This window comes from Carcharodon carcharias, chromosome 7 (genome assembly GCF_017639515.1).
Source record: "Carcharodon carcharias isolate sCarCar2 chromosome 7, sCarCar2.pri, whole genome shotgun sequence".
In the NCBI taxonomy this organism is placed as follows: Eukaryota; Metazoa; Chordata; class Chondrichthyes; order Lamniformes; family Lamnidae; genus Carcharodon; species Carcharodon carcharias.
In genome coordinates, this window is record NC_054473.1 from 73,107,964 (window position 1) to 73,132,671 (window position 24,708).

General features: G+C 43.2%; 1 protein-coding gene across 2 annotated transcripts; it reads left to right on the forward strand.

Moving 5' to 3' along the window:
- The first annotated feature begins 5,055 nt into the window (after positions 1-5,055).
- Positions 5,056-23,173, forward strand: LOC121279927 (tumor suppressor candidate 2-like). Of its 2 annotated transcripts, XR_005943527.1 has the most exons (4): positions 5,056-5,486; positions 13,394-13,514; positions 20,327-20,573; positions 23,048-23,173. XR_005943527.1 is itself a non-coding variant. In XM_041191500.1 (3 exons), the coding sequence occupies exons 1-3, from the start codon at positions 5,338-5,340 to the stop codon at positions 20,390-20,392; spliced, it is 336 nt and encodes a 111-aa protein (XP_041047434.1). In that variant the 5' UTR covers positions 5,056-5,337; the 3' UTR covers positions 20,393-20,893. The 2 variants fall into 2 exon arrangements, 1 of the variants encoding a protein (XP_041047434.1); XM_041191500.1 differs by lacking the exon at positions 23,048-23,173 and having other exon boundaries at positions 20,327-20,893.
- The last annotated feature ends 1,535 nt before the right edge of the window (positions 23,174-24,708 follow it).

Below are 24,708 nucleotides of genomic sequence, written 5' to 3' on the forward strand. Positions count from 1 at the left end.
GCTCCGATCCAGCAGCAACTGACAGCTGGGTTTATAAAGACTGTAACAAAAATAAAAACAGAATTACCTGGAAAAACTCAGCAGGTCTGGTAGCATCGGCGGAGAAGAAAAGAGTTGACGTTTCGAGTCCTCATGACCCTTCGACAGAACTTGAGTTCGAGTCCAAGAAAGAGTTGAAATATAAGCTGGTTTAAGGTGTGTGTGTGTGGGGGGGTGGAGAGAGAGAGAGAGAGAGAGAGAAGTGGAGTGGGGGTGTGGTTGTAGGGACAAACAAGCAGTGATAGAAGCAGATCATCAAAAGATGTCAACAACAATAGTACAAAAGAACACATAGGTGTTAAAGTTAAAGTTGGTGATATTATCTAAATGAATGTGCTAATTAAGAATGGATGGTAGGGCACTCAAGGTATAGCTCTAGTGGGGGTGGGGAGAGCATAAAAGATTTTTAAAAAAAATTAAAAAAAAAATTTTTTTTAAATTTTTTTTTAAAAATAATGGAAATAGGTGGGAAAAGGAAAATCTTTATAATTTATTGGAAAAAAAAAAGGAAGGGGGAAACAGAAAGGGGGTGGAGATGGGGGAGGGAGCTCACAACCTAAAGTTGTTGAATTCAATATTCAGTCCGGAAGGCTGTAAAGTGCCTAGTCGGAAGATGAGGTGTTGTTCCTCCAGTTTGCGTTGGGCTTCACTGGAACAATGCAGCAAGTCAAGGACAGACATGTGGGCAAGAGAGCAGGGTGGAGTGTTAAAATGGCAAGCGACAGGGAGATTTGGGTCATTCTTGCGGACAGACCGCAGGTGTTCTGCAAAGCGGTCGCCCAGTTTACTTTTGGTCTCTCCAATGTAGAGGAGACCACATTGGGAGCAACGAATGCAGTAGACTAAGCTGGGGGAAATGCAAGTGAAATGCTGCTTCACTTGAAAGGAGTGTTTGGGTCCTTGGACGGTGAGGAGAGAGGAAGTGAAGGGGCAGGTGTTGCGTCTTTTGCGTGGGCATGGGGTGGTGCCATAGGAGGGGGTTGAGGAGTAGGGGGTGATGGAGGAGTGGACCAGGGTGTCCCGGAGGGAGCGATCCCTACGGAATGCCGATAGGGGGGGTGAAGGGAAGATGTGTTTGGCGGAGGATGATCCTTTGAATGCGGAGGCTGGTGGTGTGATAAGTGAGGACAAGGGGGACCCTATCATGTTTCTGGGAGGGAGGAGAAGGCGTGAGGGCGGATGCGCGGGAGATGGGCCGGACACGGTTGAGGGCCCTGTCAACGACCGTGGGTGGAAAACTTCGGTTAAGCAAGAAGGAGGACATGTCAGAGGAACTGTTTTTGAAGGTAGCATCATCGGAACAGATGCGACGGAGGCGAAGGAACTGAGAGAATGGGATGGAGTCCTTACAGGAAGCAGGGTGTGAGGAGCTGTAGTCGAGATAGCTGTGGGAGTCGGTGGGTTTGTAATGGACATTGGTGAACAGTCTATCACCAGAGATTGAGACAGAGAGGTCAAGGAAGGGAAGTCTTTTAGAAAGACTGTGTTTGCCATCTGTGGGTAGTGATCAGTACTGCAGGTGTACACCACACAATTCTACAATTTCTAAAACCATGACATCCAGTGGCAGGAATCCAACGGTAAAGAAAGAAGGGCAATCGAGTTGTTGGACGCCGAGGGATGCAAAGTTCATTTCCGTTTTGCTGAGGTGCGATGCACTGCCAACAGCGCTTGGTATGGCCCTCACAGCACTCCGTAATAAAAAGGTTGCCCTTGTGGGACTCCCTAACATATGCTGGAAAGTACTGAAATGGTTCTATCCTAATGTCACACCAGAACACAAGAAATAGAAGCAGGAGTAGACCATACCACCCGTTGAGCCTGCTCCCCATTCAATGTGATTGTGGCTGATCTTGGGCTTCACTTTCCCGCCTGCTTCCCATATCCCTTGATTCCCTGAGAGACCAAAAATCTGTCTATCCCAGCCTTAAATATAGTTGACGATTGACCATCCACAACTCTGGGGTAGAGAATTCCAATGATTCACAAACCTTTGAGTGAAGAAATTTCTCCTCACCTCAGTCCTAAATGATAACTCCTTATCCTTAGATTCCCCAGCCAGGGGAAACAACTTCTCAGTATCTGCCCTGTTGAGTCCCTTCAGAATCTTGTAAATTTCAATGAGATCACCTCTCATTCTTCTAAACTCAAGAGAGTATGGACCCAATTTACTCAGCCTGTCATCAAAGGACAACTGTCTCATCCCAGAGACTAATTGAGTGAACCTTTGCTCTACTGTCTCCAATGCAAGTATATTTTTCCTTAAATATGGAGACCAGAACTGCACACAGTATTCCAGATGTGTACTCGCCAAAACCCTGTACAATTCTGGCACGACTTCTTTATTCTTGTACTTCAATCCTCTTGCAATAAAGGCCACTATGTCATCTGCCCTCCTAATTGCTTGCTGCACCTGCATGATAACTTTCTTGTGCAAGCACATCCAAGTCTCTCTGAACATCAAGAATTACAGGTTTCGCACCTTTTAAAAAATATTCTGCTTTTCTATTCTTATGACCAAAGTGAATAATCTCACACTTCTCCACATCATACTCCATCTGCAACCTTGTTGCCCACTCACAACCTGTCTATATCTCTTTGCGGCCTCACTGTGTCCTCCTCCCAGCTTACATTTCCAATTAGCTTTATATCTTCAGAAAATTTAGATACATTAATCTTTGTTTCTTTGTCTATGTTATTAATATAGATTGTAAATAGCTGAGGCCCCTGCACTCTGCTGCTCCCTTCTCTGCTGCTTTCCTCTCTGCTGCTCCCCTCTACTGCAACCATCCTCTTTGTCGCTCCCCTCTTTGCTGGCCACCTGGAGGTCTCTCCACAGTGGCCTTTGGCTGCTGCTGATGGTCATTTTACTCCTTGTCCTAGTCCAATCTAATGAAGCTATGGCACCATCCAACCTGATCTTGAGTCTCAGTACTTCAAAATGCAGAAATTTTCCCCTCACCACAAGCATGCTTAACAAAGCCTTTCCCAATGGGAGGTGAGAAAGCATCTTTCTGACATCCTTCCATCTGCAAGAGATGATTGGAATATAGCCTCAGAACTATATATCCTGTCCCATTAGCAAAGCATCAAGACAATCCTGGGGTACTCAGCTGGATGGAGACGAACCATTAAACCTAATCACTTGGACAATGGGTCCCTGGTTGAGAAAGGGATTCCAAGACATGATCTAATTAAGTTACAAATGAAATACACTAGCCATGGCTATGTTTAAATCACAGGCCACAGTTAGCGAGAGATGGTCATGTGACAAGCCCACCCTTTGTGAGTTTAAGCATCTACTTTCTCTGCAGTATAGGACCAGCAATTTAGATGCTGAGGGAACATGAATGGGTTTCTTCCCAGAAGGGTGAGAAGAAAGTGGGAGTACTATCTTAGCGGGGCTGCCCCTTCAATGTGCAAGTGATTCTCTGACTATGTTTAGTTGGATAAGAATGGAACCAAGTTTTTGGTCATTTGACTTAATATCTTCTTGTGTGACTCGGTGTCATACTTTTTTATAATGCTCCTGTGAAGCACCTTGGAACATTTTATTATATTAAAAGCACTATATGAATATAAGTTATTGTTGTTTAAGAGTAAAGGAAGTCCTGCAGCAATTATATAGGATCTTGGTGGGATCAAACCTGGAAAACTATGTAGTTTTGGTCTCCTTATTTAAGGGAGGGTACACGAGCCTTGCAGAGAGTGCAATGAAAGTTTACTGGACTGATTCCTGAAATTACAAGATTGTCCTATGAGGAGAGATTGACTGGACTAGGCCTATATTGCCTAGAATTTAGAGGTGTAAGAGGAGGTCTACTTGAAATATATAAAATTATTAAGGGGCATGATAGGTTAAACTTGAGACTTGAACTCCTAGCTGAGGAGTTCAGAAATAGATGTCACAGTCTCAGAATAAGGAATCAGCCATTTAGGACTGAGATGAAGAGAAATTTTTGCACTGCAGGCTTGTGAATCTTTGGAATTCTTTATCCCAGAGAGCTTTGGATGCTCAGTTGATCAGCAGAATCAAGAGAGAGGTCAATAGACTTCTGTATACTAAAGAACTAAAGGGTATGGGATAATTCAGGAGGTGGTTTTGAGAGAGATATTCATCCATGATCTTGTTTATTGGCGCAACATGCTCAAAGGGCCAAATCGCCAGCTCCTGCTCCTATTTCTTATGTTGTTATATTTTTATTCATCAGCTGTGAGGCCCAAGTTCTGCAGCCAGTGCCTTTAGTGCAGGCGCATTGCCTTAGAGCAAAAATGTGGCATTGGATCATTCCCCTCAGCATCATACCCAGGTACCAGAGGATGTTTTGGTAAAGCATTTTCAGGTGCAGTGATACAGCCTTCATAAAGAGCTCTGACCTGTTACACTCATTACGGTCTGTAAACCAATTGTCAATCGATCTTAGTCCACATTTGCAAAGAGACAGGAGCTCTTTGATTTGATTTATGAAGCGGTGAAGGTTGGAATTTCTGGAGGTTGCTGGTCATGGAGGGAAGACCTGCAGAGGAGATGAGGTTGGTGACAAAAACAAAAATAGCTGGAAAAACTCAGCAGGTCTGACAGCATCTGTGGAGAGGAACACAGTTAACGTTTCGAGTCCGTATGACTCTTCATCAGAACGTTGGTGACAGTCTGGGAAACGATAGCTTGATGTTTGGTGGTGGGGTGGGAATGAGTGTGGTCCAGGGGGAGGTTGGGGGAGGTGTCAGAGGTTTGGTGCTCACCTTCCCCAAGGTAAATGCATCTGTTCAACAGAGAACCAGTGCCCTCCTTGGCCAAAGGCTAAATGACAATGTTGGGGTTGGACCTGCAGGGCTTTTGGGTTGTAAATTATTTACAGTATTCTCTCTATAAAGAGGGGAGAGGATAATCCGTAAATCAAAGATGTTTTTTAAAAAGTCAATAAACCAACTATCATACCTGATCTGACAGTCTAATTGTAAGCCCCGCCCCCGCCAGACGTTATTTCCGTTGGCCCGCCCACCTAAGTGGAAGTGACCCAGTCAGGCAGCTGCGCGGACAGACTCTGGCTGTAGGTGGGGTCCTCGCTGCAGCTTGTAACGGTCGAAGTGGTGCGAGCCCCAGGCTTCAGGCCTACCCGACTGGGGAGAGAGAGAGAGAGAGAGAGAGAGAGAGAAAAGCGGGCCCCGCCCCCTGGGGCCGAGAGAGAGGGAGAGAGAGAAGCAGCCCCCGGGTCTCAGCCCAGTTCTCAGTCCCACCCCCCCCCAAGGGCTGTTGTCCCCCGAGCCCTGCCGCTTGGAGATGGTCTCCGGCTGACAATGGGCGGCAGCAGCTCCAAAGGCCGCACCTTCTGGCCCTTTGGATCGGGCACCGTCAGCGACTCGGCCAACGGCGACAGCGAGCAGAGCCTGGCCCGCTACAGGAGTAGCCGGCTTGGGGCTACTCCTTTCGTCTTCAGCCGCAGGAGGTAAGAGCCCGGGGAGCTGGAGGAGAGGAGCAGGGGCAGGTGTGTGTCCGGGGGGAGGGAGTGTGGAGAAACCAGGGGGAAGGTGGGGACCATGGGAGATTTGGGGGTTGGGTGGAGACCAAGGGGTGAAGGGGAGGGAGACACAGCGAAGAGGAGCAGGTGGGTCTAGGGAGGTTGGGCAAACACGAGTTGGGGGGGACCAGGAGTGAGAGGGTGCTGGAGAGATTGGGGAATGGAAGCAGGGTGTGGGTTGGAACGCAGGCCGAGGGGAAAGGTTAGGAAGTAAGTTGTTTGGGATGGGAGAGTAAATGTTTAAGGAGGCATTGGAAGGAAGAAGGGGCAATAGCGACCGAGGAAGTTGGATGAGGTGTAATTGATGGCCAGTGGGGACAGGGCAATTCTGAGCTCCAACTCCCATCTGAATACTTCTATGCTTCATGAAGCCATTAACCTTATCATTTTGATGGTACCTGAATGTCCTTTTTATATTGAGGTGCCCCTAGTGGAACAGCACTCAACATGTATCCTGGGTATTTTTACCCCTTCCTTATAGTGATGTAACTCTGGTATGATGCAGCATTAAGTTTAATGCAAGAGTCAGCACCTATAGGTGTTTTAGCTTACAGCAAAAGAGAATTATCTCACCTGTGCTGTGTTAGCTTCCACCAACTGGGGTCCCTGTCTTTTTGCCGAACGCTGCTTTGGGTTTTCCCCTCTTTATTGGCTCTTGGCTCTACCTTACCTGGGGTTTTCTCTGCTCAGATCTGGATCCACTTCTCGTGTAGTTACTGCTGCCTGATGGTCTCCACCCTTGCTCCTGTCCTGCGGGTGACTCTACACATAACTTATAACTGATCTCTCTTGTGTGACTTTTGAGAGTGATATTGACACATGTTTGGAGCCTTTCCAAAGGGTGTGGGGGCCACTGCTCAAGTCGTGTTTTCCAAAGGAAAAAGTTAGCCCAATCCTTCTTGGGGCAAAGATGGGTGTTGGTTGGCCAATTGCTGGCCTGTGGCAATGGGAAGGGACTGTTTCCAGATGTAAGTTTACGTTCCCTTGTCTAGTTTCTGCCCTATTTCATATATCTGCTTGGTCTTAGGCTAATAATTGAGGTAAAAGCAAAATACTGTGAATGCAGGAAATCTGAAATAAAAACAAAGTGCTGGGAATACTCAGCAGGTCTGGCGGCATCCAGTTCTAAAGAAGTCACATTTGACTCAACTATTTCTCTCTCCACAGATGCTGTCGGGTGCACTGAGTATTTCCAGCACTTTGTTTTTATTATTAATAATTGAGGTCCTGTTGCCAGTAGAAACAACCCATTACCTTGTGGCAACTGGACAACTTGTTAGTGTGATTATTGCTGTGCTCACAAGCTTATATTTGGTTAATTGCATTAAGGAAGATTGCTGCTTTTATCTAACAATTTTGAAAAAACCTGGCAGTGTTTGTTTGGTGCCAAATATCTTGTGTAGGTTAATTGCTGTGTACTTGTTTATTACAAAAGGTAATTATATATTTATCATATGTAAAAGGGTATCAAAAGACTTTGCATTTGTCCTTTCAGTTGGTCATTGCTGCGCCGTGCACCATCCACTCTAGTTTCAATAATGTTGTCTCCAGGGAGGCAAAGCTTCTGAGAAAAACGTGGCAAAATCCCCTCCCACTATCAAGTTAGCTGCAAGGGACAGAGGGCAATCCATGTTCCATTGAGCAGGCCCTTAACTTTGTCCTGCTTTATATCTCATCCTGATACAAGCATGTTGATGCACAGTATTGATTATATTTTTGTTTTAAAAATGTTTGCTGAGATGGCCAAGTTTATCATTACAGCTCTTATGCTTCTCTTTCACTAGTGCTATGGGATCTTTTGCACCTACCCAAACTGGCAAACAGCACAGTTTGGCATTTCATTTGAAGTAAAGCATCTCCTCTTGTGCTTCACGTAATGGTTTAATGGTTTTGTTGTTTGAAACTGCAAACGTACCTCACTGCACAAAAAGGTCTCTGGAGGGACTTTGGCTCAGAGCAGTCACACCAGCCAGGGCAGGTGGCAGAAGAGTGGCACGTGTAGATTGTTCAACATCTCTGTGGGAATTGCTGGCAAGGTACTTCAAATTTGCACACAGTGTCAAGTTATTATGTTGATGCCCCATTTCATATACTGTTATACATTTGTGAAAACTTGTGCACACAAACAACAATGAAATAAATGATAAATGAATTTGTTTTGGTGGTTAATTGAGGGATCAATATTGACCAGGGCTTGAGGAGAACACCAGCTTTCTTTCAAATAGTGCCATGGCATCTTTACACCTGAACGGGCGGACTTGGCTTCTTCAGCATCACTGATTTTATAGCTTGTCAGGCAATGGCCCCTCTGACGCTGCAGCATTCCCCAAGCACTGAACTGAACTCTCGGCCAGTCATGTGACCAAGTTTCTGCAGTGGGGCTTGATTTCCACACACCCTTTAACTTCGACAGTAGTGCTACTGCTGAGCCAAGGTTGGCACATGTGATGGAGTTTGGATCCATGACCTGATTGAGGTGAAAGTACTGATGTTGAACCTGCTTGACAGTTAAAGGAAAATGAGTGCCTTTGGAGGCATGTGAATTTTAGTGTGATCATAGAAACCCTAGAGTAGGTTCTTGGCCTTCTGCAGGTCAAGCAGTGATATCAGGTGTAGGACTGTTCTAATGGTGTTCCAAGTAGTGAGGTGGTAGGTACAGAAGACTTTGTCACCTGTTATTTGTCCTAAGGCCATTTGACTGAGAAATCAGACTGCTAACTGGTAATTTACAACAGTAGAATTGTTTGCTTGTATTGAGTGGCTGTTTAAGTTTACATCCCCAATTATTTGCAGTGGAGCTCCTCTGGGATATACATTATTTTCAGTTAACTCTTACGTTTCAGCATAAACATTAGAAACTTCAAAGTTCCTATAAATGCTTATCGTGTGAGGCTTAACTATTGGATTTTTCATATTATCCTCAAGCTTTGGTCAAAAATAGGCAGTATTTTTTTTATTCATGGGATGTGGGCTTCGCTGGCTGGACCAGCATTTATTGCCCATCCCAAGTTGTCTTTGAGAAGGTGGTGGTGAGCTGCTGCAGCCCATGTGGTACAGGTACACCCACAGTGCTGTTTGGGAGTTCCAGGATTTTGACCCAGTGACAGTGTTGGAACGGCAATATATTTCCAAATCAGGATGGTGAGTGACTTGGAGGGGAACTTCTGGATGGTGGTGTTCCCATCTATTTGCTGCCCTAGTCCTTCCAAACATATGACCACTACCATTTAGAAGGTGCTGTCAAAGCAGCCTTGGTGAATTCCTGTAATGCATCTTGCAGATGGTACACACTGCTACTGTGTGTCGGTGGTGGAGGGAGTGAATGTTTGTGGAGGGGGTGCCAATCAAGTGAGCTACTTTGTCCTGGATGAGTGTCAAGCCTCTTCAGTGTTGTGGGAGCTGCACTTGGCCAGGCAAGTGGGGAGCATTCCATCACACTTTTGATTTGTGCCTTATAGATGGTGGACAGGCTTTGGGAAGTCAGGAGGTGAGTTACTCGTCGCACGATTCCTAGCTTCTGACCTCTTGTAGCCACAGTATTTATATGGCTAGTCCAGTTTCTGGTCAATGGTAACCCCCAGGATGTTGATAGTGGGGGATTCAGTGATGGTAATGCCATTGAACGTCAAGGGCCGATGGTTAGATTCTCTCTTGTTGGTGATGGTCATTGCCTGACACTTGTGTGGCATGAGTGTTTCTTGCCACTTGTCACCCCAAGCCTGGATATTGTCCAGGTCTTGCTGCATTTGGACATGGACTGCTTCAGTATCTGAGGAGTGGCAAATAGAGCTGAACATTGTGCAATCATCAGCGAACATTTCGAGTTCTGATCTTATGATAGAAGGAAGGTCATTGATAAAGCAGCTGAAGATGGTTAGGCTGAGGATACTACCCTGAGGAACTCCTGCAATGATGTCCTGGAGCTGTGATGACTGATGTGCAGCAATCACAGCCATCTTCCTTTGTGCTAGGTATGACTCCAACCAGTGGAGAGTTTTCCCCCGATTCCCATTGACTCCAGTTTTGCTCGGGCTCCTTGATGCCACATTCTGTCAAATGTTGCCTTGATGGCAAGGGCAGCCACTCTCTCCTCACATCTGGAGTTCAGATCTCTTGTCCATGTTTGAACCAAGACTGTAATGAGGTCAGGAGCTGAGTGACCCTGGCGGAACCCAAACTGGGTGTTAGTGAACAGGTTATTGCTAAGCAAGTGCTGCTTGATAGCGCTGTTGATGACCCCTTCTGTTAACTTTACTGATCGAGAGTAGACTGATGGGGTGGTAATTGGCTGGGTTGGATTTGTCCTGCTTTTTGTGTACAGGCCATACCTGGGCAGTTTTCCACATTGCTAGGTAGATGCCAGTGTACTGGAACAGCTTGGCTACGGGTGCTGCAAATTCTGGAGCACAAGCCTTCAGTGCTATTGCCAGAAAGTTGTCAGGGCCCATAGCCTTTGCAGTATCCAGTGCCTTCAGCCATTTCTTGAAATAACGTGGAGTGAATCGAATTGGCTGAAGACTGGCATCTGTGGTGCTGGGAACCTGCAAAGAAGGCCAAGATGGATCATCCACTTGACACTTCTGGCTGAAGATTGTAGCAAATGCTTCAGCCTTATGTTTTGCACTGTGCTGGGCTCCTTCATCATCGAGGTTGGGGATATTTGTGGAGCCTCCTCCTCCAGTGAGTTGTTTAATTGTCCACCACCATTCATGACTGGACGTGGCAGGACTGCAGTGCTTCGATCTGATCTGTCGGTTGTGGGACCGCTTAGCTCTGTCTATCACTTGCTGCTTTTGCTGTTTGGCAAGCAGTAGCCCTGTGTTATACCTTCACCAGGTTGACACCTCATTTATATGCCTGGTGTTGCTCCTGGCATGCCCTCCTGCACGCTTCATTGAAACAGGGTTGATCTCCTGGCTTGGTGGTAATGGTAGAGTGGGAGATATGCCAGGCCATGAGGTTACAGATTGTGTTTGAGTACAATTCAGTTGCTGCTGATGGCCTGCAGTGCCTCTTGGATGCCCAGTCTTGAGTTGCTAGATCTGTTTAGCACGGTGGTAGTACCACACAACACGATGGAAGGTATCCTCAATGTGAAGGTGGGACTTCGTCTCCACAACAACTGTGTGATGGTCACTCCTACTGATACTGTCATGGACAGATGTATCTGCAGCAGGCAGGTTGGTGAGGATGAGATCAAGTATGTTTTTCCTTGATTCCCTCACCACCTGCCACAGACTCAGTCTAGCAGCTTTGTCATTTAGGGTTCGGTCAGTAGTGGTGCTACCAAGCCACCCTTGGCGATGGACATTGAAGTCCCCCGCCCAGAGTACATTCTGTGCTCATGCCACCCTCAGTGCTCCCTCCAAGTGGTGCTCAACATGGAGGAGCACTGACTCATCAGCTGAGGCAGGGCGGTACATGGTAATCAGGAGGTTTCCTTGCCCATGTTTGACCTATTTCTATATTTCTCTCCTGAAGTTGTTGACATGTTGAAGTATGACCACAGAGGTCTGGCCTTCAGCAAAGTGGTCATTCCTTATCTACGAGGCAAGAGGGTGAGTGTCAGTTGGATACTTGCCTGTGATGAAATCATGCCTACCCTTGATCCTGCTGTTACTGAGTATGAGCTCATATCAATTTTCAAGACTCAAACTGAAACAGGCGCCCTAAGTGATTTATTCCTCGTGTCATTTAGCACAGAAACCTGTTCTGCCCCTTTCCTATCTAAAATAGATGAGCTAAATTGGCATGGAGCAAGGATTGAACCTGTTGAAACTCAGGCAACAGTTCACCCATCTGGGGTGCTGCGTTCTGAATCTGATGAGTAACATAGCAATAGGCCAAGATGCTGTACTATTAATGAGGTCTAATCGTTCAGAAACTTTTCCCAAATGATTTTAATCAACTTTTAAGAGTTGGCATTTTCATTGGGTTTCAGCCTTATTTTAAAACGTTTTTCTCCAAGTTTTTTGAGTTTCAACAAATTTACACTACTCCATGCCTGAGAGATTGGGAAAGTGACATGTTTCAGGGCCTATGCCAAGCCATGCTAATCCCATAATTGAGCCAGTTACTAGCATTGCATGTGGCTAACAAATTCTGATCACCTTCCTACCTCCTGTGGCTCTCCTGTGTACATGTGTATTTAATATCCCTTTGCCCATGTGCCTGATGACTTCACTAAGATTGAGAAATTGTCATGGGGAATCACGAGCATCAAACAGCAACATGCTTTTTCATGGTTATCCTACTGCTGGTGCTTTGTTTTTATATAATGCAGCTGGCATATTTTAAAGGATGTGGTTTATTTTGCATAGAATTTGAGGATGTGATCTTGAATAGGGTGACAGATAATCCTTTCTTTTCAGACTTTCTTATCTGAAAGAGCAGACTCCACTGAGGTGGGGTTTCACTGGCATTAACGACCTTCTGGGACATTGCTCCAGTGGACATTCTAAATGTATGCACTTAGATAATGTCTCAACAGGTAATTTGATCAGGGAGGGAAGCTGAATTTGATCCCTGTTGTACCCAATAGCCACATTTTTCAGTAACGTTTCCTCAGGATAATGATCCAGAGTGGCCAGCCTAACACTATCAATTCCCTAGAATGGTACTTGGAATGTTATACCCAAGCTGAAATTTGCCAACTCAGTGCAGATTTGGATCTTCTGGCCTGTGTGAGCACCTTTATGCACTAGGTTGTCAGTGAAGTTGATATTTTTAGATATAGAATGCAGGTACTGTACATTTTCCCAGTCTGTCTCTTTTGAGCTTTTTGTGGATTTCAGATGTAAGCAGTGGTCTCAAACTTAAGGGCCTCCAATGACTTTCCTGCCTAGTCATGTATTGAGCAGTTAGGCCTGATTATCTTAGTGTAGTTGATATGTTCCCAATTTTTTTAAGCATAAGTGGGAGTTATACTCCAAATTCTGGAGTATAATCTGAGCAAGGTTCTGAAGTGAAGGAGGTTGTACTGGGCAAGCCTCCTGTTCTCATCTGGTATCCATACATTGAGTTAGCATAAATAACTGGATACCAAGGACTTTTAGGCCAATTAAAAAAGCACCAGTGGTGAACAGCTAACCCAACACAGACTGAGTCTAATCTGGGGCATTCTGCTTGATGTAAATGCTACATTGAGTCACATATACTCAGTCCTCTATAGGTTGTCTTTTGTAATCATAACGATGAAAAGAAATTCCGAAGTATATTGTAGATTTTATAACCACCTTTCAGAATTTTCAATTCGACAAAAGTTCAGCCAGTAAACCAAGCTGCACAATGTGAATGTGTGGATGACCTGGTTACAAAGATCTATTCCTTTTGTAAGTCACAGCCCAACAAGCAAATCGTCTTTCTATTGAGCTGGTGTCTCTGAAAGGCTTCGTTGAGAGTTAGTAATATTCCCCTGGGATGAGGACTTCAATTCGGTACTTAGCTCATGAACTATGGTATAGTGACAGTACCTGGAAGTGGTCACTAAACCTGAAGTCAGATCAATACCTCTTAATATTATTTTCTGATTGGAAACAATCTGTACATTTTGGAAAGTTTGCAATCTGGAGGAGTTTTCTGTATTGATAATTGTATATATCTGGATGCTACACAACTAAGAACCTTGTCATTCTTGGATGCAAAGACGCTTTTATAAGCAGTAGACCTATCAATAGCAGAATTTTTAATTAAAAGATCATTGAGTACAGGTGGAGAATTTTGGATTTTCAGCTGTGGATTATTAAACAAAAGCTCATTTTAATAATGTAGCTGCATTTCACTACAGAGAGACATGTTTGTTCAAAGTTTAGCTAAGATTTTTTTTGCTCTTGCAGCTCGATGTACTATGATGAAGATGGCGATTTGGCTCATGAATTCTATGAAGAAACATTTGTCACAAAGAATGGAAGAAAAAAAGCAAAACTGAAAAGAATTCATAAAAATTTAATACCTCAGGTGAGAGAAAGACAGGTTCTGCAATTTGCATATCCTTTCATTTTCTTACGGTAGAGGAAGACTGGCTTAACTCCAATCCTAATGATGATTAGATATATTTATATAGTCAATGTTGAAATGCCTCAAAACTCTTGAACCTAATTCAGTGTAGTGACTTGGCATTTAGATTTGGGTGTAGTGATCATTCTGTACAAGTAACATTTCACAATAGTTCTAGAAAGATGATAGAGTCTCTACTTAGATCTGACGCTAAACTTTTCAGCCTGTTTCCATTTTAAGGGGGTGAGGGAACCAAGAGAGAAATGCTTTCTTCTACACCACCTCCTTCAAGTTCCTTCCTGTCACCAGGGGTTGGATGTGCTATTATGCCAATTGCTTCCACTACAAGCAATAGCGATTTTGTGACTAGGTTTCATTACTAACTAGGAGATGATGTTTGATAAGGTGCCAAACTTTTGAGGTGACTAGCCACAAGTCTATTTTGCCTGTTTGCCTTCAGAGCCCTTGTCATCTTGTTAGGATCATCTGTCTCTTCCAATCTTCCACTCTTCATGCACTTGGCGGGGTGATGTACCCCATCTATACCAGAGGAAGCTGACGAATCCCTTATTTCAGCTCATGTGAGGTAGCAGGGTATGCTTGCTGGTGCATGTCACTAGCTGCTTGGAGGCATAAGTGAGCTGATGACACTGGGATATCAATGAGCCTTACCCACATTCAAAACTGGAGTGTATGGCTAGCAGTGACTTGGGTACTAATATTGTCTCACAAATCCGCCAATATGAAAGCAAAATACTTAGCGGGTCTGACAGCATCTGTGAAGAGAGAAACAGTTAAGGTTTTGAGTCGAATGTGACTCTTCTGAGCAGATGGAAGGTAAAAATGTGATGGGGTATATGCTGTCAAAAGGGAGGAGAAGGAAGAACTAAAGGGAAGGTCTGGGATGAAGGGTGGGAGAAATACATAAACTCATGGAACAGAAGGAGCGGTATTTGCCCAGAGTGAGTGTAAATGCCAGAACAATGAACAGCTCTCTCCAAAGTAAAAAAACAAGATTCAAACGGGCACATGGCAAAAAAAATCAAAATGGAGGACAGAGTTTGTGGTCTAAAATTGTTCAACTCAATGTTGAGCCCAGAAGAAGGTTGTAAAGTTCCTAAGTGGAAGATGTGGTATTTTCCTTGAGTTTGCATTGAGCTTTGCTGGAACACTGCATCAGGCCGAGGACAGAAATGGGAGGGTGAAAGCAGGGTAATTAATTGAAATGGCAAACTGGGAGCTTGGGGTCATGCTTGTGGGCTAAGTGGAGGTGTTCTGCAAAACAAATGCCCAATCTACTTTGTAAACAGCGAATATAGAATATTAAATTGAAAGTACCAGTAAATCGCAGCTTCATCTGGAAGGAGTGTTTGAAGCCTTGGATAGTGAGGAGAGGGGAGGTAAAAGGATAGGTGTTACACCACCTGCGATTAGATGGGAAGATGCCTTGGGAAGAAGAGATGTTGGGTGTTGCGGAGGGAATGGTCGCTTCAGAATGCTGACAGTGGAAGGGAATGTGTTCGGTCACATCGTGCTGGAAGTGGCAGAATGATGGAGGAAGAGTTTGATTATAGAGGCTGGTGGGGTAGAAAGTGAAGACAAGGGGAAACCTTATCTTTAGTTTTTCTTCAAAAGTTTGCAGAAGTATCAAATTAAAGTCCTGGTATAAGTTGGTACTTGAGCTATCCCATAGGCTTTTTGAGAGCGATGCTCTGTATAGTACTGAACCAATAACAAGTCCTTGCCTGTGTACAGATCAGTAAGGATTTCTCTAATTTGTGCTGGGTTAGCTGTTAGAACCATAGAAAAGTTACGGCACAGAAAGAGGCCATTCAGCACATCGTGTCTGCACTGGCTGGAAAAGAGAAAAATAAAAAAAACTATTTGTCCATTCTAATCCCACTTTCCAGCACCTGGTATGTAGCCTTGTAGGTTATAACACTTTAGGTGCAGATCCAGGTACCTTTAAAATGAGTTGAGGGTTTCTGCCTCCACCACCAAACCAGGCAGTGAATTCCAAACACCCGCCACCCTCTGCGTGAATAAGTTTTCCCTCATGTCCCCTCTAATCTTTCTACCAATCACCTTAAATGTGAGCCCCTTGGTAATTGACCTCTCTGCTAGGGAAATGGCATCCCTGTCTACTCTATCTAGGCCCCTTGTAATCTTGTACACTTCAATCAAGTCACCCCCTCTGTTCAGTTCCAAGGAAAGCAGCTCCAACCTATCCAATTTTCCCTCACTGCAATTTTCAAGTCCTGGTGGCATTCTTGTAAATCTCCTCTGCACTCTACAGAGCAATTATGTCCTTCCTGTAAAGTGGTGACCAGAACTGTGCACAAAATTCCAGCTGTGGCCTAACCAATATTTTATACTGTTCCAGCATTACATCCCTGCTTTTGTATTCTATACCCTGTCCAATAAAGGAAAGCATTCCATATGCTTTCTTTTACCTTATCCACTTGTCCTGCCATCTTCAGGAATCTGTGGACATGCACTCCAAGGTGTCTCATTTTCTCTACCCTGCCCAATATCCTCCCATTTATTGTGTATTCCCTAGCTTTATTTGTCCCCTACCCCCAAGGTATAACCTCACACTTCTCTGGATTAAATTCCATCTGCCACTTTTTCGCCAACTCAACTAAACCAGTGATATCATTCTGGAGACAATAGCTATCCTTTTCACTATCAGCTAAATGGCCAAGTTTTGTCATCTGCAAATTTCCAAATGTACCTACACCCACATTTAAGTCCAAATCATTAATATCTACTACAACACAGCGAGGGACCCAACACTGGGCCCTGTGGAACAGCACTGGAAACCGATTTCCATTCCCAAATTATATTCATTAACCGTTACCCCTTGTTTCTTTTTGCTGAGCCAATTTTGGATCCAACTGCCCACATTTCCCTGTATCCCATGGGCTTTTACTTTTCTGACCAATCTGCCATTTGGGACCTTGTCAAATGCCTCACTAAAATCCACGTAGACCAGATCCACTGCACCACCCTCATCAATTCTTCTTGTTACTTCCTCAAAAAATTTGATTAAATTAGGACACAGCCTTCCCCCAAAACAAAACCAATGTGACTATCCCTGATTAATCCGTTCCTTTCTAAGTGATAGTTTATCCTGTCTTAGAATTGATTAATAATTTGTCCACCAAAGTCAGACTGACCGACCTTTAATTATTTGGCCTATCCCTTGCACCCTTTTTAAATAATGGTACAATGTTCAGACCTCCAGTTCTCTGATACCTTGCCTGTATATAGTGAGGATTGGAAAATGATCCTCAGAGCACCTGCTATCTCCTCCCTGGCTTCCTTCAACAGCCTGGGATACAATCCATCTGGCCCTGGCAATTTATCCAACTTCCAGGATACCAGTCCCTCCAGTACATCCTCTCTCACTGTGCTTATTGTATCTAATATTTCACACTCCTCTTTAACTAGAAGATCTGCATCATCCCTCTCCTTAGTGAAGACAGAGACAAAGCACTAATTGAGAATCCTGCCCACATCTTCAGCATCAGTGTACGAGTTACCATGTATATTTCTGAGGCCCTACCCTTTCCTTAGCTATTGTCTTGCTCTTGATGTACTGGTAAAACACCTTTGGGTTTTTTATTTTTACCTGCCAATATTTTTTCATACCCTCTTTGCTTTCTGATTTACCTTGTTTATTTCACCCCTGTATTTCCTATGCTCCTCTAGGCTTTCTACAGTATTAAGTTTTTTGTGACTGTCATAAACTTTCTTTTCTGCTTTATCTTACCTTGTATGCTTCCAGATAACGGGGGGGGGGGGGGGGGGGGGGGGGGTGCTCTAGATTTGGCAGTACTGCCTTTTTACTTTGTGGAGACATGTCTACACTGTGCCTGTAGAATCTCTTGTTTGAATGCCTCCCATTAGCCTGTCACTGATTTCCCTCGAAGTAGCTGTAACCAGCCCACTTTTGCCAGATCACCCCTCGGCTTAGTGAAACTTGTTTTTCCCCGTTTTAAAACTTTTACTCCTGTTCTACCTTTATCCTTTTCCATAATGATGCTGAATCTAACTGTATTATGGTCACTCACTACTACTTCATCCACTTGCCCAACACCATGTCCTAAGACTAAATCTAGAAATGCACTCCCCCCTTGTGCTGTCAAAAAAAGTGTAGTTGAAGTCTGCAACTATTATTGTCCTATTGTTTTTGCACTTAGATTTGCCTACATATTTGCTCTTCTATCTCCCTCTCACTATTTGGGGGTCTAGAGTACACTCATAGTGTAGCTGCCCCCTTTTTATTTCTGAGCTCAACCCATATAGCTTCATTTGATGATTCGTTTAGTATGTCATCCCTCCTCACAGCTGTAATTGATACCATAACCAATAATACTACAGCCCCACCTTTTTAGCGCCCCCCCCCCTCCCCCATCCTGCCTGAAAACCCTACATCCAGGAATGTTTAGCTGCCACTTTTACCCCTCTTCAAGCCAAGTCTCTATTATAACAGTTAAATCATGCTGCCATTTGTCTATTTGCGTCCTCAGCTCATTGACTTTTTTGCTATACTCCTTTCATTTAAATATCTTTTTAACATTGCCAAATTCCTGTGTTGTAGACCTTTTAACCTTTCACTGCCTCTGTCATTGAGAGTCACTTGTGAATTTTGTCCCCTGCTCCAGCTCTGAATTTGACTTATCTGAATTGCCCTCAGGTTCCCATCCCACTGCCAATCTAGTTAAACCCTTCCCACTGCCAATCTAGTTAAACCCTTCCCCAACAGCACTAGCAGTTCTCTCTGTTGTGGTAGCCTGGGCACTACAATTAACCAGAAAACAAAAATAGCCAAGGTTCTAAAGAAAACATGTAAAGGCCATGGGGAATCATTGAACAGAAGTATGTGTAGACCATGGGAAAGCTGCAAAAGGGATTCAGTAAGAGTGTAGTAGAGTTAAGAGATTGCAGAGATACTAAATATTCTGGGACTTTTTTAAGCTGCAGAAGCAGAGGTTAGGAGGTGATTTGTAAAGGTGTTCAAGATTGAGATGTTTGACCAGATACGTAAGGAGAAACTCTTTCCGTTGCTTGATGGGTTGGTAACTTGAATAAAGGAATTAACTGAGAAATTATTTTTGCACAATAGGTTGTTAGGTGGATTGTCATATCAAAAGCAGTGATAGAGACAGAACCTATTTAAAAGGGCATGAGTTGTGGAGAAGGGAAATTAAACCACATTTCCTTCAGACAACTGGCATAGCTGTGATAGGTAAATGGTTTCCTTTGCTGTAAAATTGATTGCTGTCCACCATTTATGATCCTTGCTATTGAGTACATATTGTGTGATTGGGCATAGGTGTGATATCCCTAATTCTCCTACCTACCAGTATCAAATAGACCAGGTGAGACCAGATGGTTTAGTGAAGTATAGCCATTTGGGTGAGGTACTGGAATGCTGCTAGACTACAGAACTGTACAAGGGAAGGCTCAGTGACTTCTTGAGGAGAGAAAATGAAGTAGAACTCTGCAAATGCCAGGATTTCCTTCCTGGACAAAGTTCCATGCCAGTGGCGCTCAATGTGGAAGTTTTCATTCCCTTGCTGTCTTTAGCCATATGTTGGGTGGTTCGAATTACTTGGAATTCTGAGTAGATAGAGACTGAAGCTAGGTGGAAGGAAATGAGCTTCGACGGTCTGCAGTAGCCACAGGTGAAGCACTGATGTCTGCATGCAAGTTCCAACCATAACATGTACACTTCCCCCTCTTTTGCTGCCTGTCTCGTATGCTATGATTTGTATTGGAATATAATTCCAAAGGTGCCGATAGTATCCTCCTGTTTGTAATGTGCAGTGTCGACAGTGAGTATTGGCAGGCAAGTTCCATTGTGGTCCCTTCATCCATTTAAATTCCTGTGAATTTAAAGCAGCATTCATTGGCTGCTGGTCAGAAGTGTGAGCCCTGATTGAGATTTTGGAACACAGAGCCACTTCCAAGCTAATTTGGTAAAGATGGTTGGACTGCAAACAAAATTTAAAATACTAGAAACCCACCAGTTTTTGAAAGAAATTAATTGGGGTGGAGACCCAGTCAGAACTGTCTTTTTTAATGGATAGTTTGAATCATCAAAAAAAAGTCTGAACTTCAAAATTGCATCCTTCTAGTGAAAGTATTTAATTTATCATTTTCACTTTCTGTTAATGTGGAAAGAGCTAGATTGGACAGCATCTTTGAGGTTCATGTCTCAACTTCTGAAGCTTGTTTCTCTCTCTTCCTGTGTCCATGGTAGCAATCAGAGTACACAAAGTCAGTCATAGAAACATTTTTCTTGGTTGACCTTGTTCTGTACAGCCTCGAGGCATTAGTATTGTCTCCAAGAATACCTGTAGGGTTTCTACTTGCATGTGAAGTGCTCAAACCACTGAGCGATGCATTTTTTAAATTGTTAGGACGTGAGTGTTGCTGGGAAGGCCTGTATTTATTGCCCATCACTAATGTTTCTGATCATAGGCTGAGACAAATTGTACAGTACTGCAGGAGGTCATTTGGCCCATTGCGCCAGCTCTTTGTCTCAGTTGGATAGCTCTTTCAGTTTGAACTGTTAGTGCCATGTATGTGCAAGGTGACAGGTGGTAGTTGTTGGAGCAATTTATAATTTTCATTTAACATCACAGGAATTGCTTTGTTCAAAATTAAATATAGAATTGATAGCAATGTGTTAATCTATAAATGCACAGGCTGAATACTCTTTACCTCTCCAGTTGGCTGATTTATGTTTATTGTTTTTGCAGGGGATGGTTAAACTGGACCATCCGCGAATCCATGTGGATTTCCCAGTGGTTTTATGTGAGGTGTGACTGGAATGCAAGTTTTCATCAATAAGACTGATGCACTATAGATGACTGCAGCTGCTGAATCCTCTTTGGTCCTTCATTTCGGTGGTGGAAACTGGCCCAGTGAGCGTATAGCATCTGTTTCATTTGCGTGTAGCTTTTCTGCTACAAGCCAAACTCTGAAACGTTTCCTCTGTGAATATAGGTAATATGTTGAAAATTTATCCTAATTCAGTTATAAACCCAGTCACAGTACAAATATACACTCAGAACTCTTGTGCTTTTTCAAGTAATTGTGATAGATTACTGTGACCTATGTTCAAAAACAATGTAAATAGTAGCTTTAATTTAATGCAGTCATCAGGGATATTTAAACATTTGAGTTCTGTATATACACATCTGCACAGTGTTCAGCAGTAAATATAATGGCATATCTATGAAAGTTGATTAGTTATTTATGAAATTTTGTTCAAAAATGTGCTTTAATTTTCTCATTCTATGTAATAAAACTTGCCAGTGACCCTGTTTTGTGACTGATTCTTGAATACCATGAGGAAAAATGTACCTGAAAGTGGTATATACACTGCCTCCTGTTCCAAAAGAGAATGATTTGTATCAAAAGCAGCAGCCCTACAAGTGAGCTGAGACAGTGGAAATGTGGAGAAAACTGGGTAGTGAAGTATTAGCTCATTACAACTAGGCTCCATTCTGTTCTTACACTCTCCACACCTATGACTGTTGAACACTGATCAGGAGATGTCGTCTTCCCCTCACTCTTCCAGTACCATTGTAGCATCTCTACCCATCTGGTCCCTAATGTCCTTTTAGGGAAGGAAATCTATGTCTTTGCCTGGCCTGGCTGATGTGACTCCAGACCCACAGCAATGTGGTTGACTTTTAAATACCCTCTGAACAAGGGCAATTAGAGATGGGCAATAATTACTGGCCTAGCCAGTAGTGCCCACATCCCATGAATGAAAAAAAAAACCTACCCTGGTTGAGTTAAAATAATTTGGCACAAACCAGTAGGACCGTTCTTTTGTATACATTAGCAAACACTGGGTGGTAATTTATTGAGCCACAGGAGAGTCCTTCGCAGCATTATCAGCTGGCACCCATTATAATTTCTGTATGCTCATCAGATTTGTTTGACCTGACCATTTGTTTGACTCTTAACTGACCTGATCTGCATAATATTGAGCAGGGCTGGAACCCTTGTCACAAACTATATACTGGAAATGGTAACTGCTCATCCTCTTGGGGTAATGAAAGAAATAGTGATAGGTTAATGGAAACTTGATAATACAGTAGAAGAAAATCAGCATTGGCTAGAAGATTCAAATCCTGTTCACAACTAAATACGATATTCCATGAAATTTAATTCTACCTCTAAGAGCGTTGAACTTCTATCCATTTATGTAAATATATAGGGTTGTCTGCTTTCTTGATCCATTGATTGGGAAATGAAAATAAACTGACCAACCAGAAAGCAGTAACATTTCTTGGTCTGAAATAATTTACCTGTGGTGAAATAGGCATCATCTGTGTCGAGAGGATTTAATGATTCAGGTCTGTGACCTTTCATCAGAACTGCCAAATGTGCTGAGTATTTCCAGCAATTTCTGTATTTATTGTTTGTACTTATTTTAATGTAAAGAAAAACACAATGAATAAACCATTCATTCTGAATAGAAATTATGCTTGTTTCAAATAGCAAGTCTTTGACATTTTAGAAGCATGCAAGAAAGTTCATGCTGACAACCTCATGTAATATTTAGGACTACAGTGTTTCAGATCCCAGATGTGATTGTTGTATTGGCATGGTACTTTCTGACACTAGGAAATCTGTACTGTACATCGCTCTCCCTGCATTTATGCTGCTTTCTCCCTTCCAGCATTATATTGATAAAGCCATTGTTTTGTCAGTTTTCTTCAATCTAAAACAAGAGAGATGGTTTCAATACACAAAGTGGTGAAACCTGCAGCCGCTGAAGAGAATCCTGTAAGTAATGCACCGTTATATTGGTTAAGAGCCACATGGGGCTTGCTTCTAGCTTTCAATGTCCGGATCTCTCTCAGCTTGCAGCAACAAAGACGACTTGTAGATTCATCACATTCAGTATCCAGGAAGCCCAAAGTTTTTCTAAGCTGGGTAATCCCTGAAGAATCATGCTTCGGACAGCATGAAGTATACTTCCAGTCTGAAGCATATTAACAGCAAGTCCATATTAACAACTCATAACTATGTACATATAGAAGCAAGTATGGTTTGGAGCTGCCCAATTCTGGGTGTTGACCCAACTGTGTCCATCTCCAGACAGCTGCTGGCTCTGGGCCTGGTGCTGCCTTACATCACTGTTAGGCTGGTACTGTGCTCCCACATTAACTCTTCATGTATCAGGTGCTTCCAGTGCAAGCTCCATCCTTTTCAGAATCTATGTTTCCCGTGATGGTGCTTTTTGCTGTGAGACTGACACACCGAAAGCAGGTGGCAACGTTTGAAATAGGGAGAGTGGATTTTCACATATCAAGCAGGTACATATCCAGGGGATACAGATTTAAGATGACTGATGAAAGAGCCAGAGGGGAGATGAGATTTTTCACCTGGTACATTTTTAACTTTTCCCAGTTCTGATGAAAAGTTACAGACTGAAATGTTAATTCTCTTTCTTTCCACAGATGCTGCTAGACCTGCTGAGATTTCCAGCATGCACAGTATTTTGCTTTTGCATGATGGACAGGAAAGCCCTTGACTTCAAAGTGAACTGATACACCTGACACTTCCCAACAATTTGTGATAATAGGTTTAAATACCACAATTTTGTGATCATAGATTAGCACTGCATATGTTGCCAAGTTGCTGAGTATAGGCAACCTATGAGTTACAAAATTAATTAAAGGATTACTTAATGCAATAGGGTGCTTAGTATATGATTCCTGCCAGCTGAAGTGGTCAATGCCGTGTGGTTAACAAAGAAAAGACTTTTTGGAAACTCTTGATTTTGAACAGTGTTCTAATGTTCTATTGAAAGAAGCAGGAATAGAAAGGTGGTCTGGGGGTTGGCAGGGAAAAGGTGGAGACACTGTAATACAGCAACAAGGTAACATCATCCACTGGGAGAACATACACATTTAGTGATAAACATTTAGGAGTCAAAGTAAATTAGGGCTTATTTACTTGCAGTAACTACACAGTGATGTGTGGACAATTTCAGAATCTATGGCCTGGGCACCTCTGACTGTACAGCACTCCCTCAGTACTGTACTGGAGTATCATTCTTGATTTTGCACTTAAGTGGCTGAACTAGGACATGATCCCACAGCCTTTCAACTCAGAGGCGAGAGTGCCACTAACTGAGCCAGATAAAAAAGGGGGGATTGGGGGAATGGTGTGGACATGGTTTACTACATCTAACTACCAGGTTTTATTGAATGCTTTGGTTAGGGATTTTATATGTTGTGATCCAAGGTACATGACAAACATAAACTTCCACAAGTCAGCTGGTTTTGGGTTCAGATCTAAGCTATATTAAAATCACTAGTAGACTATATGAAGAAACAACTAAAAAAAAGCTAGAGTGTTGATGAGAGAGGTAACACAAAGGAATACGTTGCATGCAGCCCCTATAGATGCTTCAAGATCCCTCAGATTAGATTGAGGGTGCAATTTACTGAACAAGGTCATACTGAGAACCAGAGCCCTTGACCATCTCAGTACCATAATATCACCTCCTCCAGGTACCATGCCCTAAAACAGCACTGGTCACCATGGGTTTCCATTGGATTGGTCCATGGTTATGCTTGGCAAAGTAGTGCAGTGGTTTGCCATTGCTTTCTGCAGTATGGCTGACCAGGAAACTCTTACCACCTGCCATCAGACATATTGGAAGGATTACAGGCTGATGATCAACCTGTTTGGTCACATTATAAATACCTTCTGTGGACATGAAGTCCTGAATTGGGACTTGAACCCAGAGCTTCTGGTCCAGATATAGGGACACTACCCACTGTGCCACAAGACCTCCCCATGATATCATCATGTTTCCCAAACAAATAGGCTCACTTGAATGAATTTGCATATTAATGATGTGTGGTTGGAAATGCTGCTCATTGAGAGTTAGAGGGGGTGTGTAAAAGACTGTTAAAAACAATTTAATAATTGTGAAAAAGAGGGACAAATAGAAATGTACTCTGCAATTGCTAGTTAAATGTTAATTTAATTTCTCTAGCGAAATTGAGTGGGCTGTTAATGAATTGTCATTTAGGAGAAAACATTGCATTTTGATGATATAAAATGTGTCTCAAAATAATCCACTCTGCAAAAGTGAGTCACCGTAATT